The sequence below is a fragment of the Perca flavescens genome, chromosome 16, assembly GCF_004354835.1.
Source record: "Perca flavescens isolate YP-PL-M2 chromosome 16, PFLA_1.0, whole genome shotgun sequence".
Taxonomy (NCBI): Eukaryota; Metazoa; Chordata; class Actinopteri; order Perciformes; family Percidae; genus Perca; species Perca flavescens.
Window position 1 is genome coordinate 21,291,303 of NC_041346.1, and position 17,988 is coordinate 21,309,290.

At 39.4% G+C, this 17,988-nt stretch overlaps 1 protein-coding gene across 1 annotated transcript; it reads right to left on the reverse strand.

Annotated features, from left to right (window-relative positions):
* Nucleotides 1-2,151: 2,151 nt before the first annotated feature.
* On the reverse strand, nucleotides 2,152-14,474 carry alpk2 (alpha-kinase 2). The gene is made up of 13 exons (XM_028602264.1): nucleotides 14,405-14,474; nucleotides 11,170-12,330; nucleotides 10,355-11,079; nucleotides 7,448-8,948; nucleotides 7,178-7,325; nucleotides 5,553-5,680; nucleotides 5,394-5,438; nucleotides 4,978-5,276; nucleotides 4,306-4,394; nucleotides 3,974-4,191; nucleotides 3,817-3,865; nucleotides 3,534-3,733; nucleotides 2,152-3,428 (listed from the first exon to the last, which is right to left on the reverse strand). Exons 2-13 carry the CDS (start codon nucleotides 12,119-12,121, stop codon nucleotides 3,364-3,366), a joined length of 4,419 nt encoding a protein of 1,472 aa, XP_028458065.1. The 5' UTR covers nucleotides 12,122-12,330; nucleotides 14,405-14,474; the 3' UTR covers nucleotides 2,152-3,363.
* Nucleotides 14,475-17,988: the final 3,514 nt, after the last annotated feature.

Genomic DNA, 17,988 nt, shown 5'->3' on the forward strand with positions numbered 1-17,988 from the left:
ATTAGAGTCTTGTGTCTGAGGTCATCAGTTCAGATGTTGTTAGTGGTCCCCCGCACTCATTTTATAACCAGAGGGGATCGATCATTTCAAGCAGTGGCACCCAGGCTGTGGAATGTACCTCCCCTCTCCTTAAGTTGTTTAATTTCTGTTGATTCTTTTAAAAAGCAGTTGAAGACGTTGTTATTCAAACAGGCTTAGAGATGGGCAAGGGTTCTTATGGCTGTCTGATTTCCTTTGTATTCTTAAGTCTTTTATTTATTGTATTTCTGTTTATTGTTTATTTTTCTGTGAAAAGTACTATATGAATAAACCGTACTTACTTATTACATTGATTTTCCAATTTGTTCTTCTGTCAGGAACCACCACCAGTTACATTCAGCTCACGGTGACTTTCAGTGAAACCTTGGTATTAAGGCCCTGTTGCCTCACCGAGGCAGTTTTTTTTTTGTCTCCCCCTCCTCCACTGCTCACCCTCTACCTCTGGTCAGGGTTGATCAATACTTCCCCTGTAGCTTATCACTAATGTGGAACTGGCTGTTTGTCCAAACCTTGCTCTGTCTACATAAGGACTTGGAACAGGACAACATCAAACCCAAACGCACCACACATCACCTCAAGAACCTGCTGCTCCGGACGCACAACTGGACTTTTAACTGTTTGGAAACACTCTGACAAGAAGATACGCTGTAGCGAGAGGGATGGAGCAGAGAAGAAGCTGGGAGAATCAGAAGCAGGAGAGTGACCACTGGGTACGAATTCATGAATCCTGGAAACAGGATCTACTTTAGAAACTTGAGGTAAGTTGGTTGTTGTCCTGCAATAAGTTTAAATCCTTTAATAATGTTTTCATCAAATTGTTATTAGTAAAGTTGGTAATTGATTTATTAATTAATGAACTATGATCAATTTACCAATAAAAAAACAAACTTGGTTGCAATTTCAGCTCAGAAATGTTATATAATAGTTAAAAGCAGAAACAAGGAATCTAATGTGGCATACAGTCCCAACCAACTCTATGTACAACTCTACTACATTTCTTAAAAAATTAATGCAAAAATGTTTATTATATAGAAAGAAGTGAGGATCACACGTGGTCTTTTACTCTCTCACACAGCTGCAGTCATCCCCACAATCAGTAAAAAACAACATGGACTTTGGACACTTTGGATAAGCCTTGTGTATTTACTCAGTGTTATTTCCTCCATTTTCCATTGTTTATCTGTTTTCCTTTTGCGTTTTATTTCTGCATATTTGTGGGTACAAAATTAAAGTGCTGCATGGATAGTCATAAATCATAGCTTAGTGTGATTTCAGCCTGGGGTTTTCACAGGCCTACACACCAACACCATGTGTACTTTAACATTATCTGTTTTTCTTTTCAAATTTTTAACTCTCTCCATTGCTCCTCATTGATTTTACACGTCACCAATCTACTTTTTTCCCCCCCTTCTTTCACCAGGTCGTCCATCCACCAGTATTAACCTCTCCGTCTGCAGTATCTACAGTAAATGTTGTCCTCTAGAGTTGTGGAGTGTGACAATGGTGTTTGTGTCCTGTGTTTCAAACGCCATTTTCACACTAAATAGCTACAGTGTGAAACAGACCTCAGTATAGTCCTCAGTTTCCTGATTGGATTTTTATTTCTCCTTCTGTTTGTGGTCTTTTTGTAGCTTTGTAATAGTTTCCTCATTCATTCTGTAAAGCCTAAAAACACATCAAGGACACATTACACCATGCTGGAGGGGCAGAGATGAAAATAGATGTGTGTTACGTACCAACATCCTACATGATCTTAAGCCTCTGAGTGTGACCCACTTTCTTTAGCGTTTGAGGTGCTAATTTGCTGCTGGAGACCTTCTCCTGTAAGTATAAATAGAAATAGAGCACCCATTTGTTTTCATGCTGCCGCCATTTCTTGTGTTGTCATCATTCAAACTTTTTCCAACATGTAAATGGGTCATCTACTATGATTGCACAATGGTCTTCATCCATGCAAATTACATAAATAAAGTGTTTTTTTTGTCTGTTGCTATAGAGTGAACTTGATCCATTCATGAGAAAGACGTAATAGTCATATAAAAATCACCTTCAAACCCAAAATCATGGAAATGTGAGTTGAATTAACTTGACTTAAATAAATCACAAAGCATCTTGAACCAGCAACATCTCTTTAATAACAAAGATCTACTGTGTGATTACACACTGGCCATAGCTGCAACCTGAAAACCATGTCTGCAATTTGAGTCAGGGATTCAAAAAGCAACAGTGAGAGTTGAACAGAGAGGGTTATTATATGGAGACCGTTTGAGACTGCCTTTGAATAGCTGGTATGTGGTTGAGTGTGTAAGTAGGCTCTGGATTTGGTTTTACATTTCTCTCACTCAGTTTGAGCTGGACCGGTAACATATAGATCCTTGAAATGATGCCAGACATTAAAAAGCAATTTAACAATCAGAATTGCACCAGACAATTAAATGATAAATCAATAAATCTTCACATTTATCAGTGAATACAATCAAATGCATACTTTGTGTGTGTACAAAATGTATTTGTGTTGTTTCCAGAATAAAAAAATTAGCTTATCCTGAATCAGTAGCTTTTACTTAATGAAAAAAAAAACATTATAATAATCTAACATTATACTGAAAATGCCATTATTATATACCTTTGTCACCTCACCCACCAAATACACGAAAATTGCCCACTCATACTGAATCCAAAACAAGACGTGTTCTCTACTGTGTGTATTTTATCAAACAACCTACGTAAAAGACATTTCCTCTATTCAATTAATAAACAAGTTCATTAATTTAATGAACTAATAGTTTGAAGACATCACCGAAGTAGAAAAACAATAAAAACTCATCTCTAAGACATCACAGTTCAACACTGTCCATAAACTCATCATTATCATCATCATTTTTAAGTGTTTGTTAAATTTGTCACAGTTTTCCTAGTCTGGCTCAAGGGATGCAAATTGCTGGGATAAAGACTGCTGATCTCTCACATGCCAGACGTCCCTTCCCTTATTGCTGCTATAGGGGGTTAGTGCCACCCAGGATGGTTGTAATTGGTTTAAAGAAATATATAGATAGATGGACTTTATTAATCCCAAATTGGGAAATTAATCTGTTACAAGCAACAAGTAGCAAGTTACAAACAAGCCAGAGCTCCCCCCCCCCTGCCCTCCCTACAGACTCGTGAAATAAAGTCCTCCCCGAAATAATAAATATACTCTAGTACAGAAATAATCTCAATAAAATAAAATATATCTCTCAAATGTTCAACACGAGATGAAGCAAAAACTCTCGCTGGTTGTGTAAAAATTGCTCTCTTCAGAGTCAAACACATCTGTCCTCTCCATCATGTGGCCTTCTGCAGCGCAAAACTTTGGACACCTTTCTGATTCCTCCTTGACAGGCCAAAATCTGCATGACGAGATCCAGCATGAGTGAAGCAAATTATTTAAAACCCTCACCATTTCAATAAAAATGACACCCGTAGTCCAAGATTCTCCTTCTATTATGACTTGCCCTTCACTGTTGGCCCAAATAGTTTCTTCTTGGGTGCAGCAGAGGCTTGTTGGGGTCTGGGTTTCGGAGCGGATGCAGGCTTTTTAGGTTTGGGCTGCATGGATTTGAGGCCCAGGATCTCACAGTACTTGTTGCACTGGTGCAAAGCTATGAACTGGTCAATAAAGGAGGTGGCACAGTTTCCTTTGAAGCCCTTATATCTAAAAAGAAAGAAATAATTCATCTTTCAATTTGCATGTATCAACAATTTGCAACTATTATTGGTCTCAAAAGAAATACTCACCCTTTCTTAGAGGTGGCTATTCCCACATCAGTGAGCCTCATTCCCACTCCTGAAAAACACAAAATCAGACTGATATTTAGTTTAAGTGTAATTTAAAGCACATGATGATTTGCAGGAAAAAAAAACATTTTGAACTTGTACAAAATATCTATGTGACCTTGCATGTCAGTAACCAGCAGGTTGCCCTCAGTCTTATGATAGACCCAGTGCTGGAAAGCACAACATTTCTGTCCTGCCTCCGAGTCGCGTCTCTTCAGGTTGATCTCTTTGCCGTCCTTGACCGAATACTTGACAAAGTCACCAATCAGCTCCTCCTCCAGCGTGGCGTACGGGATGTCATTGGATGGACGGTGAACCAGGTAAATGGGAATGATCCTGGTAGAAGCATGAATCAAAATTGCTTGAGCTATGAGTATATTAGATTATTCTAAAATACTATAAAGGCAGAGATTTATGCTGTGCACTAAGTCTACAGCTCGTGTCACTCACTCTGGGATCTCTCCAAAGGCTTCCACAGACTGCGCAGCAGTGTTGTACGCCTTGATGTACTCTCTTGCTGTGTTCTGGACATGGCACTCCTACAGAGAAAAAAGTCAATTACAGTACTTTCTATGTTAGAAGATCTGTGGACACATGATAATAAGTAGAAGACTCTCTATGACTCTCTCATGAAATATTTGATAAAAAGATTGTGTTTGCTGTTTTATTGTATTTAAACTCAGAATGGGATGATAACCTGATGGCTCCAACTGTCACATTTTGCATGTTATGTATATGATGTAGCCTAATATAAATTTGACATTGCATGAAAAGGTCGAGCCAAAAACATTTAACTCTTAGTAAGTACACAGAAAGTGTATTTTGTGAAACTTCCTCAGCATTTTACTGTATGTGGCATTTCTCAACAAAGTCTATAATATTTTGTCACAAAACTTCTTTCACTAAAGAAAAAAGGCATTGTCCAAAGCATTATTAAATTAATGTAGTAGCAATATTGTGATTATGTCACAATTATATATTAATTATTTCATCCCGTTTCCATAATTTTGTGGCAGAAAAAGTATTAAGTGTAATGAGCTTGGTTCCCAGGACTTTTATGCACATAATGTAATTACACTTTGATCTGTGAAGGACTTTTGGAGAGTCCCATGACGTTCCTACCTCTACAGCCAAGGAAAAGTTTTTCTGAACGAGCTCGTCATTGTTCTTGGTCCCGTAGCTGATAGCATTGTGTACTTTGAGCACACAGGAGCATCCAGGTAGTAACAGAGATATCTGACCCGCCTGCAGCTTGGTCCGGAAAGCCCGCCGGTGCATCCCCTCCCCAAAGTGGATCTTTTCAGTGATGATGCTGGCATGTTGGTTCTCTCCAAAGTGTTGGTCAGATAGGAAATCCTCTTTGAAAATCAGCCTGGAACAGTGGACATCCTCTTCTTCACTACCAACCTCTACAGGGGCAGCTTGAAAAAAAAAAGCAGAGATAATGTGTCATCTCTTATCCGTCAAAACAACAAACTGGGCCCGGCTTTTACAGCTCAACTGTGTACACTGATAAGGGATCTAAGATCACAACTCACATAAGATGGTCTTTGGAGATGGAGGGATGACAATCTCACTAAGCACTGTAAAATAGTCAAAAATAAGAAAAGCATTCTTTGTTGTAAATTGTGTTGCATACACATTTTTTACCACATTTACGTTCTGGATAGTTGTTATAGTTAAATCATGATTTATACCTTCATATGTGAGCAGATAGTCCAGGGTGACTGATCCATGTAAACTAGTGAGCCGACACTGGTACTTGCCCAAGTCTTTGTGAGAAACGTTTGTGATGGTCAGTGACATTCTGCTCTCGTCCCCTGCACTTCAGAGATACAGTTGTACAGTGTCACAAAATGCACCATAAAAAGCCACTAAACTCTACACAACAACAACAACAACCCTGTGGCATTGCATCTGAAATTTTGATTTCCTGTGATATTTAATTATATACATTATGACAATCCAGGAGCACTTCTATGCCCTATTCCAAAAGGAATTGTGTCTGCTGATATTTTACTGTTTTGGTTGCTCCTCTTTTTGAAAAATGGTCATGTCGAACAGAGTATTACGCAAGTGAAGGTAGCTGGATATATGAAAGTGCAGGTTACAAAATAGAAGCGACTGACTGCTGTGCATAGATTTAAAGAAAGCAAAATGTAAAACCATACTTTATTCCTGCTGTCAAAGTGTTGCATATGATTTTCTGCCCACTTTTCTCCTACCAGATGCTAAATATTACTGCCTGCTAACATGGTGTAGATCAGTGATTCTTAGGACTACTTGTATTTTCCAGGGGTACGTGGAAAGATTGTGGAGTTAACTCAATTAATAAAAAAAAAAGATACATTTTTTATACAATTTAAAAAATATATTTTTAATCCACATATTGAGTCTGCTAGGTGAACTAGCAAGTGAGCAGAGATGTTGAAACAGTTAGCAAAAAGTAGTAAACAATTTAAATTAGATTAGCTAAAAGTATTTCATGAAATGTTTAAATAATATGCGAAAAGTAATGGATAAATGTTTGTAGGCTAATAGTTAGATAAAAGTAATGGATTAATGTTTGTAATAGTTAGCTAAAAGTAATGTTAATGGATAAACGTTTGTAATAATGAGCTTAAAGTTATGGATAAACAGTTGAAGTAACGTTATTTAGTTAAAAGTAAAAGTTAAAATTCTTAGCTAAAAGTAATACGGTTGAAATAGTCAATGTTAGCTAAAGCTAAGCATTAATGTTTGTAATAGTTAGCTAAAAGTGATGGATAAACACTTTAACTAGTTAGCTAAGTAAAGGATAAATGATTGTCCAACTAGCTAAGTGGTAGCTAGTACACACACACACACACACACACACACACACACACACACACATACACACACACACTTTCAAATTAGTTTGATATTATGTTATTATAATATATTTAATATATATACATATGTCTCAGGGATTGGCCACTATTTTAAGCAATAAAGAAAAGTAGGCTACTATTCTTTCTGGCACAATTTCATTATGGTCAACTTCATTATTTCCTGGATTCTGTACCACCATAGTCCCTATAAATGTATTTTGAAATGCAGGAAATAGGATTCAAATCGAGAATATTTTTCTGGCAGAGGACCCTCACACCCCCTGTTTTGTGGCCCCCCACTTCTCAAACCAAAGTGACACCCTTGTTATGAGGTATGTGGTAAGTCACTGGTAGGAGACTGGTTGGTGCTGTGGGGTTTATAGCTGAGTTACGTGAAAGTATTGTGTAAAAATGACATTGGACAAAATACATCCAAATACATTAGATTAAAATCATGTAAAATGAAATACCTTCTCTTGCTCTCAGACAGGACAGTGTCCCCTCTGCTCCAGGTGACAGTGTGGTGGGAGAAGACAGCAGCAAACTGACACCACAGGCACAGACTCTGGGGGTCCCCACTCACTGACACTGCCTGGATAGGCTGCACTACCTTGGGGTCTGCAGACATTGTCAAACAGTATGCTTTTATTATGAGATGTTCACATACCATCATGCAGGTAAACTTGTGTTTATAATGTTTCATAGAAGAGTGTTTAGCATAAAAATGGTCTATCCCTTACCTTCCTTAGGTGGGATTTTCTGTTTGACCACTTCACTGTACGCCTTTTTGCGAGTTGCCCCGGTATCTACTTTGGGCTCCTCTCCCTTTGTCTGAATGGAAGTTTCTGGCTTCGGAAGTTTAGACTCCAAACCACTGACAATCTTTCCAAACTTATCCTCTGACAGGCGTCGTCTTTTAATAATATCATCGTTCAGAGGACTGGTGAAGTTGTTTGGCTGGTGGTCTTTATGATCTGGATGATGTGGAGGTAGTTCTTCCCGGGAAGCTTTAGCTTTAGCCTCTGGTTTCTGGGACTTTTTCTCATCTGACTGATCACTGTCCTTTTGAGTCTTCCCAGCACCCATCTTGGCCTCAAACATATCAATCCTTCCTTTTGCAGTGTGTGGTTTTGCTCCATTCTCCACTTCAACCAGTGGCTCAACTACACTTTTCACTCCTGTTGCATTCGGAGCATGTTTCTTTTTCTTCTTCCCGTGTGGCTTGTTTGGCGCCTTCTCAGTTGCTACACCAGTCTCAATCACCAATTTAGCCTCCTTGTCCTCAAGCCCGACTGGAGCGTTCTCACTGGTGTGATTTTCCCCAGTAAGAGGATGAGTTTCTTGTTGTTTGCAGACCTGCTGGGCTGAAACATGGTGAGATACATTCTCCTGTTTCTTGGAGACTTGTGCACCATAATGATGACCACCTGTTTTGTCCTTTTTGGAGCGTGTTTTGCTCTCTGAGGTGGACTTGTGGGTTTTGTGTGGCATCTTTTCAGCTGTTTTCAGATTCAACTCAGATTGTATGGCTGTGGCGATGGGTTTTGCAGCCTTGGAGACAAATGGGTCATTTAGATCTAAAGTTATGAATGCGATGCGGTTCCCCTCTGAGATGATGAAATGATCTGCAGGGACATCAGCCAATTTTGATAGTTCTGCACCGAGGTCATGAATCTCCTCAATTATTGTTTTCCTCGCAGGGGCAAAGTCCAGTTGTCCCTCTGGTGAAGATTTCTCAGCAGAGTCTGTTGTATTTCCCTTTTTATGAATCAAAGCCTCATCAGCTTCCAGAGATGTTTTCTCAGTTATCCCATCCAAGGTTGGCCAGATAACACAAGGTTGTACGTGATCACAACAAAGGTTTCTGTTGTCATTGAGAGACCTTTTGGAACATGTTTGATCTCCTTCCAAACAGCTTGTCTGACCGACGAGGGAGGAGCCGATACCAAAAGGAGCTAAGGGCATAATAAACTTATGACCTCCCAACTGACATGCTCCGTCAAGGTCCGGTAAAGTGTCTGATGACACGTGTGTGCGGAGGCCTGGTTGTGTGTGCAAACCTGGAACTTGTGAGTTTGTCAGAGTGTGTTTTTTGGCGAAATTAAGATCTGTTGAAGGTTCAGTTCCTTTACGATCAATCCCAGCTGGCCCACACCTCCTTTTGGCTTCTTGCTTGGCCACCAAATCCGGCTGGGTGACACTGTGTTCATCTGTCACTTCACACACTTCATCTCCAAAGGGCTGATAACGAAAGTAGACAAATATTAATAAAAATGTGAGGTAATTTAAAATATATATATATTTCTGTGACAGAGATATATATATATTTTAGAGATAATAATCGTCATTCATTTGAGTAAAAGACATATGATAGTATACATGGATATAGTATAAAGTCATATGATAGTATACACATATACTACTACATATTTATATTTATTATTGTGTGTTAATCTGTGTCTTCTACTTTTCCTCTTCTCCCTTGCTGCTTCAACAGTGTGAATTTCCCCATTGTGGGATTAATAAAGGATTTTGAATCTTGAATCTAATAATAGTGTTGAAGTGCTGGCATCAATAGCACTAAACAGGTAATTATTTTAAAGGCAGATCCTGCAGAAAGGACAAAAACATGCCATAACATTAAGATCTGTTCAACACATACCTTTCTATAGAGCCACAAAGCAGACTTTTATGAAACACCATGCTTCTATATCCACTCCCACAGTCCATGTGTCCTGCATGCAACTGAGACCACACTGTTGCTGTTATAGACAGGAGCTCCAGCTATGCCTTGCGCACCTAAGCCAACCAAAAGCAGTCTCCTAGGCCCATGGACTTGTTGTCGTCCTGATCCTGGGTTTTAAAGGAGATGAGGTGAGAATGGGTGTGTTAAAGGGTACATATGTGAAGAGAGAGAGAGAGAGAGAGAGATAGAGAGTGAGTGTAAGGGAGGGTCATGTTTCAGTCCTCAGCTGTGCTCGCCTCTCATCTCTCGAACCTGACACGCCACGGATGCATGCTATTATTATTGAACTCTCCGCTATTATTAGATGCCATTTCTGTCCATCTGAAGTTTTCCTCTCATGCTCCCTCCCTTTCCTTTAGCACAAACAGCTGCCAGTCTTTAAAATTGGAGCCAAAGGAATTATCCAATAATACAAAAGCAAGCCTTGGTGAGAGTCCTTCATGAGTGCAAAATAAGTGGCTCCAACCCAAAGCAAGGCGACAATACTTGTGAGTCTCATACGTGGATTTTACTCTCTATGTACCTCCTGACTGGCTATCAATACTGTAGGTATGACAACACTGACAAGGGCAGGAGTGGGAATGTTTGTTTCCAGAGCTCATGACTGATTTATCTGTTGGCCAGCACGACTGATGTGAAGGTGATCGCTGTTGTTCTCTCTATTGTGAAGGGTGATTCTTTCTACTGCTCTATCGCTCTGTCTGCCACAGACTTTAGAGAAAGTGATGGGTGTTTGAGAGTGTGTGGACAAGCCCATGTGTGTGTCTGACCCAACACAAAAAAAATGTACCGTCCCCAAGTTTAGATTTTGTGATATGCACTCAGATGTCATGCGTTTCACATAAAGCAGAGCACACATTCCCACCTGTCAAATTTAAATCTATATAATAAGTAATCTTACCTCCTCAATTACTAGCTCACCACGTGTATTTTGTCCCTCCAAATCGGTATCCTCTATTATATTCAGTATGATTGGATCTTCTTCATTGCTCATGAAATTGTCTGACTCGACAAATCCTCCAAAATGACAAAGGTCCAGATCAGCAAAAGAAGTAGATCCAGGTATCACATCTACACTGTATCCTCCAGGAGAGGCCACCGTACCACCGGATGATCCCATGGATGAGTGCTGCTGTGTGGGGCATGGAGAGCGCTCAGCCTGACTGCTCTGGATCTCTTCTAGCTCATTTTCTCCTTGTGTGGTGGTAGCTGTTGAATCACACAAGGATTCAAGGCTCTGTGAGCTCTCGAGGCAGCTCTGCCCAGAGAGGACGGAGCTCTCTGGGATATTTTGTGCCTCTATAGGCTGTTCCTGGACACCCATGGGTGGCTGTGTTTGTGCCTGCGCTGCTGGCTCTTGACCCTTTCCTTCTTTAGATGTCTCTATTTCTATATGAGTATTTACCTTTGCTAGTGCCTGTGTCAGAGCATCTATCTCAGCCCCTATCTCTGTGAAGGCAGCTGTGAAGTCCTCTGGTGGAGCTGCGATGATCCCGGCCCAGTCTGAGAGTGCACTTGCCCAGCTGTCCACTGATGACCACCTCTCAACAGGTGGCCCCCAACCTTTGGTGTCATCGCTGGACCAGCCAATCCCGTCGCTACCATCAGGGTTGTAACCTGACTCTCCTGGGGGAAAAGACAAGTCACCGGTGAGCCCTCATTGCATCAAAGAATGTCCCGTCATATCTAAAACATCCCTATCTTCTGTATCCTCACCTGCTAGATACTGGCATGCGTCCAGCCACAGCTCGATAGGGCTGTCACTTCGCCGTGGTTGGGGGGTTAAATCAGTGACCTCTGCTTTCCCTCGACTCCCATCATTTACCGACATCAAGCCTGCCTCACAGGCATCCACAGCAAGGGGTCTTAGCTTTGCATGTTGGCTCACGTCTGACTCATAGTCCACCATAGCTCGTTCCTCACTAGAGCCACAATGGCATTGTGTCACCACCTGGTCTGAATCACCCATCAGGACATGTGCATCGTAGTCAGTTTGTGATAATGTCTGGTATTCAGGACATTGAATCTCCTGGGGATTAGGGCTCAAGATGAAGTCCTGTGTGTCACTTTCAAAAATATAAAGGTCTGACACAGGAGCTATAGCTGTATCACCCTCTAAACTATCCGACTGATGTGATACTGACCTTAATAGGTAAATGGCTCGACTGTGTTCTGAGCTGGAGAGAGTCTCAGTGAGAGATGGTTCCGTCGAACCCTCAGAAGTAGATGACAACACCCCAAGAGGTTCAGGTGTGCTATTGTGTTCTATGAGTGAAAAGGAGAGGGCTGGTTCTTGTTTAAAATGCAAAGATTCAGATAGAGGGGAAACACGGTCATGAGAGAAGTGAGGTAAAAGAGGTAATACAGGTTCTGATAAGCCAAAATAGCTACAAACCCTAAAATCATCATCGTTTGCAGGCTTGGAGCAAAGTGGTAAACACTCTGACATGTTATAGCTGGATGAGCCTGTGCTTTTCTCCTGAGAGAGGCATTTGGAAACGTTTGATAAAGGCTCAGTGGATTTGTCTTTGGGGTTTGAGAGATCTGACACAGCCTCTACTCCTTTCTCATATGCAGACAGCATGTTTTCCTTGGGACTCTGCAAAAGAGATAGAGGGTCTAAATCCTCGGTTTGACTGTCTTGTGGTGACGGCATTTGGTCATCCATGCAAAGGAGTGATAGATCTATTAAGACTTCTAGTTGTGCTGCTAGAAAAGATTGTCAGCAGCAAAACTCCAGCTGTCAAGCAGCAACTACAGGCCAAGTTTTGGGACAAATAGGATAAAGGTCAGCGCACAGATTGTTCAGCTTTGACTTTTCTGGTGTCATTTCCTACACTGGGTCCAACTGTATCCTTAGATCCTGAGATTCAGTACCTGCAAAGTGAAGACAGACAGTCAAATAATCTTTCATCTGAGCCTCTTGTGTATATTTACCTCTTTGATCTGAAGTATTTGAAGTAAGGCCCACTATCTCCCTCTAGCTATTTATCTTGCAGGAGATGCCCATTTAAATGGCATGTTGTATCTATTTTGGAAGCTTTTAAAGGACACTTGACGTACCTTATCAACAGAAAACCTTCCTGTTGTTGTTACCTTGTAGCTGATAAAAACGTCCGGTGTTTGGTGGTTGTGTTGTTGCTGCAGACTACACACTCTAATTTCTATAGTCTTGCACAACTGACAGGTAGTAAAACATGCATTATCTATATTGATCTTTTAAATAACCCTGATCAATCACTGTTAGTTATTTACCAGATAAAAAACACAAGAATATTGAGCTCACAAGCCCTTAGAGCTACGAGGAGTTAGATACATATTGAGAGATTTGTTAAGAATATCTGGTATTACTCATTAGTTCAAAGGTAGTACATTGCAGTACATGATATGTAAGGAAGGTACAATTCCATGTTTTGTTAATCTCCAGTTTCTGCTTATAACCTGCAATGCAGTCGGAACAACCCAAACTTTCTTTTGCATTTCAGGTTCTTCTGAGTACACTTGAAAACCATTCAGCAGATAATCTGCAGCTTTAATTAATACCAACCTTATATGGGATATTTATGAAGCTGCAGTATTTGTTGCTAATGCCCTCAACATTCATGAAACTCCAAACTTCATAATTTGCTAAAGCACGGTTTTACATAGTTCTTCAGCAATTATATTGTTAAATATGGTGGAGTTAGATACAGCTGATGAGTAACTCCAGGGCTGTTTCTTTATATTTGAGCTGTGTTTCCTGTTGTTGTTTTTTTAGATTACAGCTGCTATTATTTAGAGACTTAATATGACTGTTAAACCATAGCTGTGTCTAAATTCACATTGCTCGTGTTGGCCACCTGACAGGGGTGATATGAAGTGTTGAAGTAGGAGGCTTCAAAACATGCACCCTGATATACAAGATTGCAGGAGATGGAACTGGTGGCACAGACACTGGAAAAATACCAGCACATCTTCACCCATGACCTGCATTTGTTACATTCCTTCTGCAGTGAAGGACACCTAGAAGAGCCCTCACGCCTGAAATGTTTACTATCCTATCCTATCTACGATCCTAACTTTAGTAAGTCTATTGACAAACACCTTGAAAATAAACACTTCACACAATTTTCAGGCTGCGAAACACATTTAAACCCCTCACAAAACGCTAAACCTTTCTTTAAATTAATCCACTCTGTTTGATTTTACAATCACATTTACTACACTGACTCCATATTTAGAATCAAATATAGGTTGCATATTAATGGTCCCATATATCTGAGTTGTAACCTGCTTTTAGGGCATTTTACTACTTTAGGCACTTGGGTGGTTTTAAATGAATCAGAAATCAATGTTGTTGATGTGGTTGATTAGTGCATATGATAGGACTTGATCTGTACTGACATAAAACAATAAAGATGTCAGCACCTACGTGACTGAGAGCAAGAAAGTGTAATTTGATTTCATTTTGACTGCCTGTGCCAAAATAGATCCATCCTTGGTCACACAACACCCCCAGGATCCTGCTGCATCTTTAAGCCGCTGTAGACAGTATGTGAACAACTTGTTTTAAAGACGTGAGCTCAAGTTAATTAGGAACAAAGTTTTAAAAATAAAAAAAAAATTAATAAAAAGCTGCCTTAAAATGCAAGACTTTCTCAACACTAACTGGCTACAAATGAGCAGAAAACTAAACAAATGTTTGCCGAAATTCATTATACTTGTAAATCCATTTAAGGTATTAATCTTGACAAAAGTGTATCATGCAGCCAAGCAGTGTGTCAACCTGTCAGCAGTGTGAGACAAAGCAGTGTAATTGACAACATTTACCATTCCCAAAGAAAATGTACAAACAAGTCTAACAAGTTACCTCACAGCTGAATCACACGTGATAAAAGTATTAATACTTGAGGTATTAAAACAGTTGTCTCAGCCTGTGAAGGGGATTTTCCGCCATGCATGTAGTACGTACCCTAGTCATAGCCGTGTGGTTGAGGATATGGACCTATGATGTAGGACCCCAGTGTGAGCTCAGGCTAGAGATGGTGGTCTCGGGGCGTGAGTCTATTTTTAACTGTTATCCCCCGCAAGTACAAAGTCAGTTACCTGATATTGTGGACATGTGGCGATCTTGAACATTTAACTCTCAATATCTATATTTACAGGCTGTTTCAGTGTTTCAGTGCCCTACTTTACAGACAAAGATGTTGACTTGTGGGTTGTATAGACATTTAATTAAGAGAAGTATATGACTCTGACCAGAGAGAGAAATAATGAGAAACAAGCACACACTGGAGTAATAATTAAGGTTTAGATGGTAATTTTGCCACATTTAGACATCCTGTATGCAAGACAAAGAAATAATGAAATGTTAATTTCCTTCCTGTCTGTCCAACTCAACTCAGTATATAGAACAGAATGAAGAAAATAGAGACAAACGGCTAATACTTTTTTTTCAAAGACGTATCTAAGCATTAAACTAAACACTCTCACTGATAATTTTCTGAAGGTTACTATTAGCTTGTATGCAAGTTTGTCAATTATATTTAGTGTGAAAAACATTTAGCAGACAGTGTTCATATCCACTTACATTCAATAGGTGCAAATAAGCTAATAAATGATAAAAGAACATGGAATGGTTACAGCTTGGAGTTGAACTTGCATAGGGAAAAGAAATACAACAACATATATATTTAGTTTTTCTTCCACTAAAACAATGTATGACAATGTAAAATCTGATATAGACATGTGTTTACAGTGCACTTGTGACATTGAGGGCCACATTTCTGGCAACATTATCGCCTCTCTAACTGCTCTGGCAAAGCAACAATGCACTGTTGTCCCTGGCCAAAATCACCTAATGAGGACAGATCTTTCTTCTTTTATGTAAAATTATTAATTGTCAATTATCTCACCCTGGCCTGACAGTGATTCAATGTGACTTTGCCTCTCATTTAGCCAAATTACTCATCTCACAAGCAGTGAACACAAGTGAATCCCTAATGACATAGATGGCACGTCAGTTTCCAATAATGTGAATGGTCCAATGATTCTAATTTAGTTAGAAAGTGATAATTTGTTGTCTGTACTTAACGACATTAGACAATTCTTACCAAGCTCCCAAAATCCATACTATACACATTTTATAAGAAAAAGCGTGTCATATTATTTTTTATATTATACTTTTCTCACATTTTTTTTATTTCACTCCTTTTTTTTTAAACAACACTCATGTCTGTGTAGTTGACTTCATGCCTTGCAACTCTCTTCCTACTTTTGGCCCTTTCTTCTTCTTCTTCTTCTTCTTCTTGTTTCCCCCCAAGACTAGCCACCATTTCCAGGCCTCTCTGGATCCTAATTGTTCACATAAAACAAAAAAGCATTTTACACTTGAGAAAACTCTAGTTGTTTTCTTCTTTTGGTCGGATCAAACACTGTTGCAGAGTTGTTCACAGTTACGAAATTGCACGTAAATCATCTTTCATTATCTTCCAGAAAAACTAAAACAAAATGTTGTTTCATAATGACGTGTGAAGGACAGATTTATAACCAAGAGTAAGTCATGGCTCTTACATCATTGTTCCTGTGACAGGTGGAGGGGGTGGAAACTTTAACTGCTTTACTGTAAAATCACCAGGTTGTAAATAGTCGTGTAAAAAGAGGCCCTCCTCTGCGTGTGTGTGTGTGTGTCAGTAACAAGTTTTATGAATGAATATCCCCCCCCCAACACAGACTACAAAGGGTTTGTCATTGCGAGTATATACAATAAACAGAAGAGGATGAGGACACAAACCATTGAAATGATGTCATGTCCTTTTGCTCCTTTAGTGTCATTATGGAACACTTGTGTCCGCACACCTGTTCTTGTGGTACATGTTGTGCATGTGTGTGGGAGTTGTTGTTGTGTATTAATTTGCTTTTGATCCGGCTGTTTCCTTTCCTTTTAAAATTATCTCAGGGCAGCTTGATTTGAATGAAATTACTTTGTAAGTTTAAAAAACAATAAAGGAGAGCAATGTGATTAAACCAATAAAATTAAGCTTTGCTAACAAGACACGCTAGGGTGTCATGTTACCTGACTGACCATTACATTAATTGAGTCACCAAGTGTGTGTGTGTATGTGTGTGTGTGTGTGTGTGTGTGTGTGTGTGTGTGTGTGTGTGTGTGTGTAGTTCTGTGGCTTCTCAGAAGAAACACATTTACAGTCTCTGCCTGAACAGCTGATTGGTTGAGATGGCAGGTGGACTGTTGGGTAACAAGTAATCATTACAGACATTCATTGAATAAATTGAACACTGAAGACAACCAATTTCTATTCACAACATGTTATATCTTTTATATCTTTTTACAGGCTAATATGGAATTACACAATGTAAAACGTACAGTATTTGGCAGTATAACAGTCATGCTCAGTATTTCTTGAACTACAAGCATACTTCATTTTTTTCTTTCTCCAAAATAGTGTTAGTACACATTTGAAACAGTCTAAGACATGTTACACCATCACCAGCATGTTGTTGTTAGGTTTTGGATTGGACGTGGCCCCGTGGACTCTTGTAGTCATGGTGAGAGAAGTGTCATCTTACCAAAGCAAGATATATTTTTACACCGTGTTGTTGCACAGTCTGCCTCAGCCTGGCGTCTGCACTCCTTCCCTAAACTCCCAGGGACAGGACCAAGTGGAGAATTGTGCTGCACATGTAAGAAGTGTGCATGACAACAACCACGTTCTTTGTCTGGGTGCATGATATAAAGCATGCCATATTTAGCATTTATCTTACACCACTGAACACATAACCTCGCCTAACCTATGAAATAATGTGATTTAAGAAGCACATTGGATGCAGAAACTGGAAATGATGGAACAATTTCTGGTAGAAATCATATTGATTTTTTTTTTTTATCTCCATCTTGGTGTCAAACCACAGTGTTTCATCATGTTAATTTTACAACATTACTCCAGTGAAAATCACCATAAGGAGTTTGTTTCTGTGTGAGCAGTCTGTGTCACTTGTCAATTCTGACTCATTGCCATGGAAAGTGAAGTGGAAATATTTTCCATATTAATGTGTTGTATTACAGCAGAACCAATAAAACAAGGATGGCAGATGATGGTGAACTTTGAGTCACAAGGAAGCCAGTCACACTAGTCATCTTCTGGCAAGAGGGCAGTACTTCAAATATTTTCCATAATCTTAGCCCTCTCCTCTTTTAATAACTTCCTAATTGAAATTAAACTGTGGAGACAAAGTAATTCATATCATGCATATGGAAAATCATAACTAATCTTAAATAGTAAACTTTTTGATTTTAATGATCTTGACCATGTTATGCAGGATGTTATCTACAGTAAATAAACCCGCTGTTAACTCTCGAACAACTTACAATGTAAAAGTAATAACCACTCAGCAATCACTATAAAAAAAAGTTTGATATTTTCTTTCTTGTTTATTTTATTTATTTTTTTAGACATAAACTGGTTTATTATCTACAAAAGCAGAATTAAACAAGAACACTGACATAGCTTACAAGGCACAAGCAAACAGACACAAGAT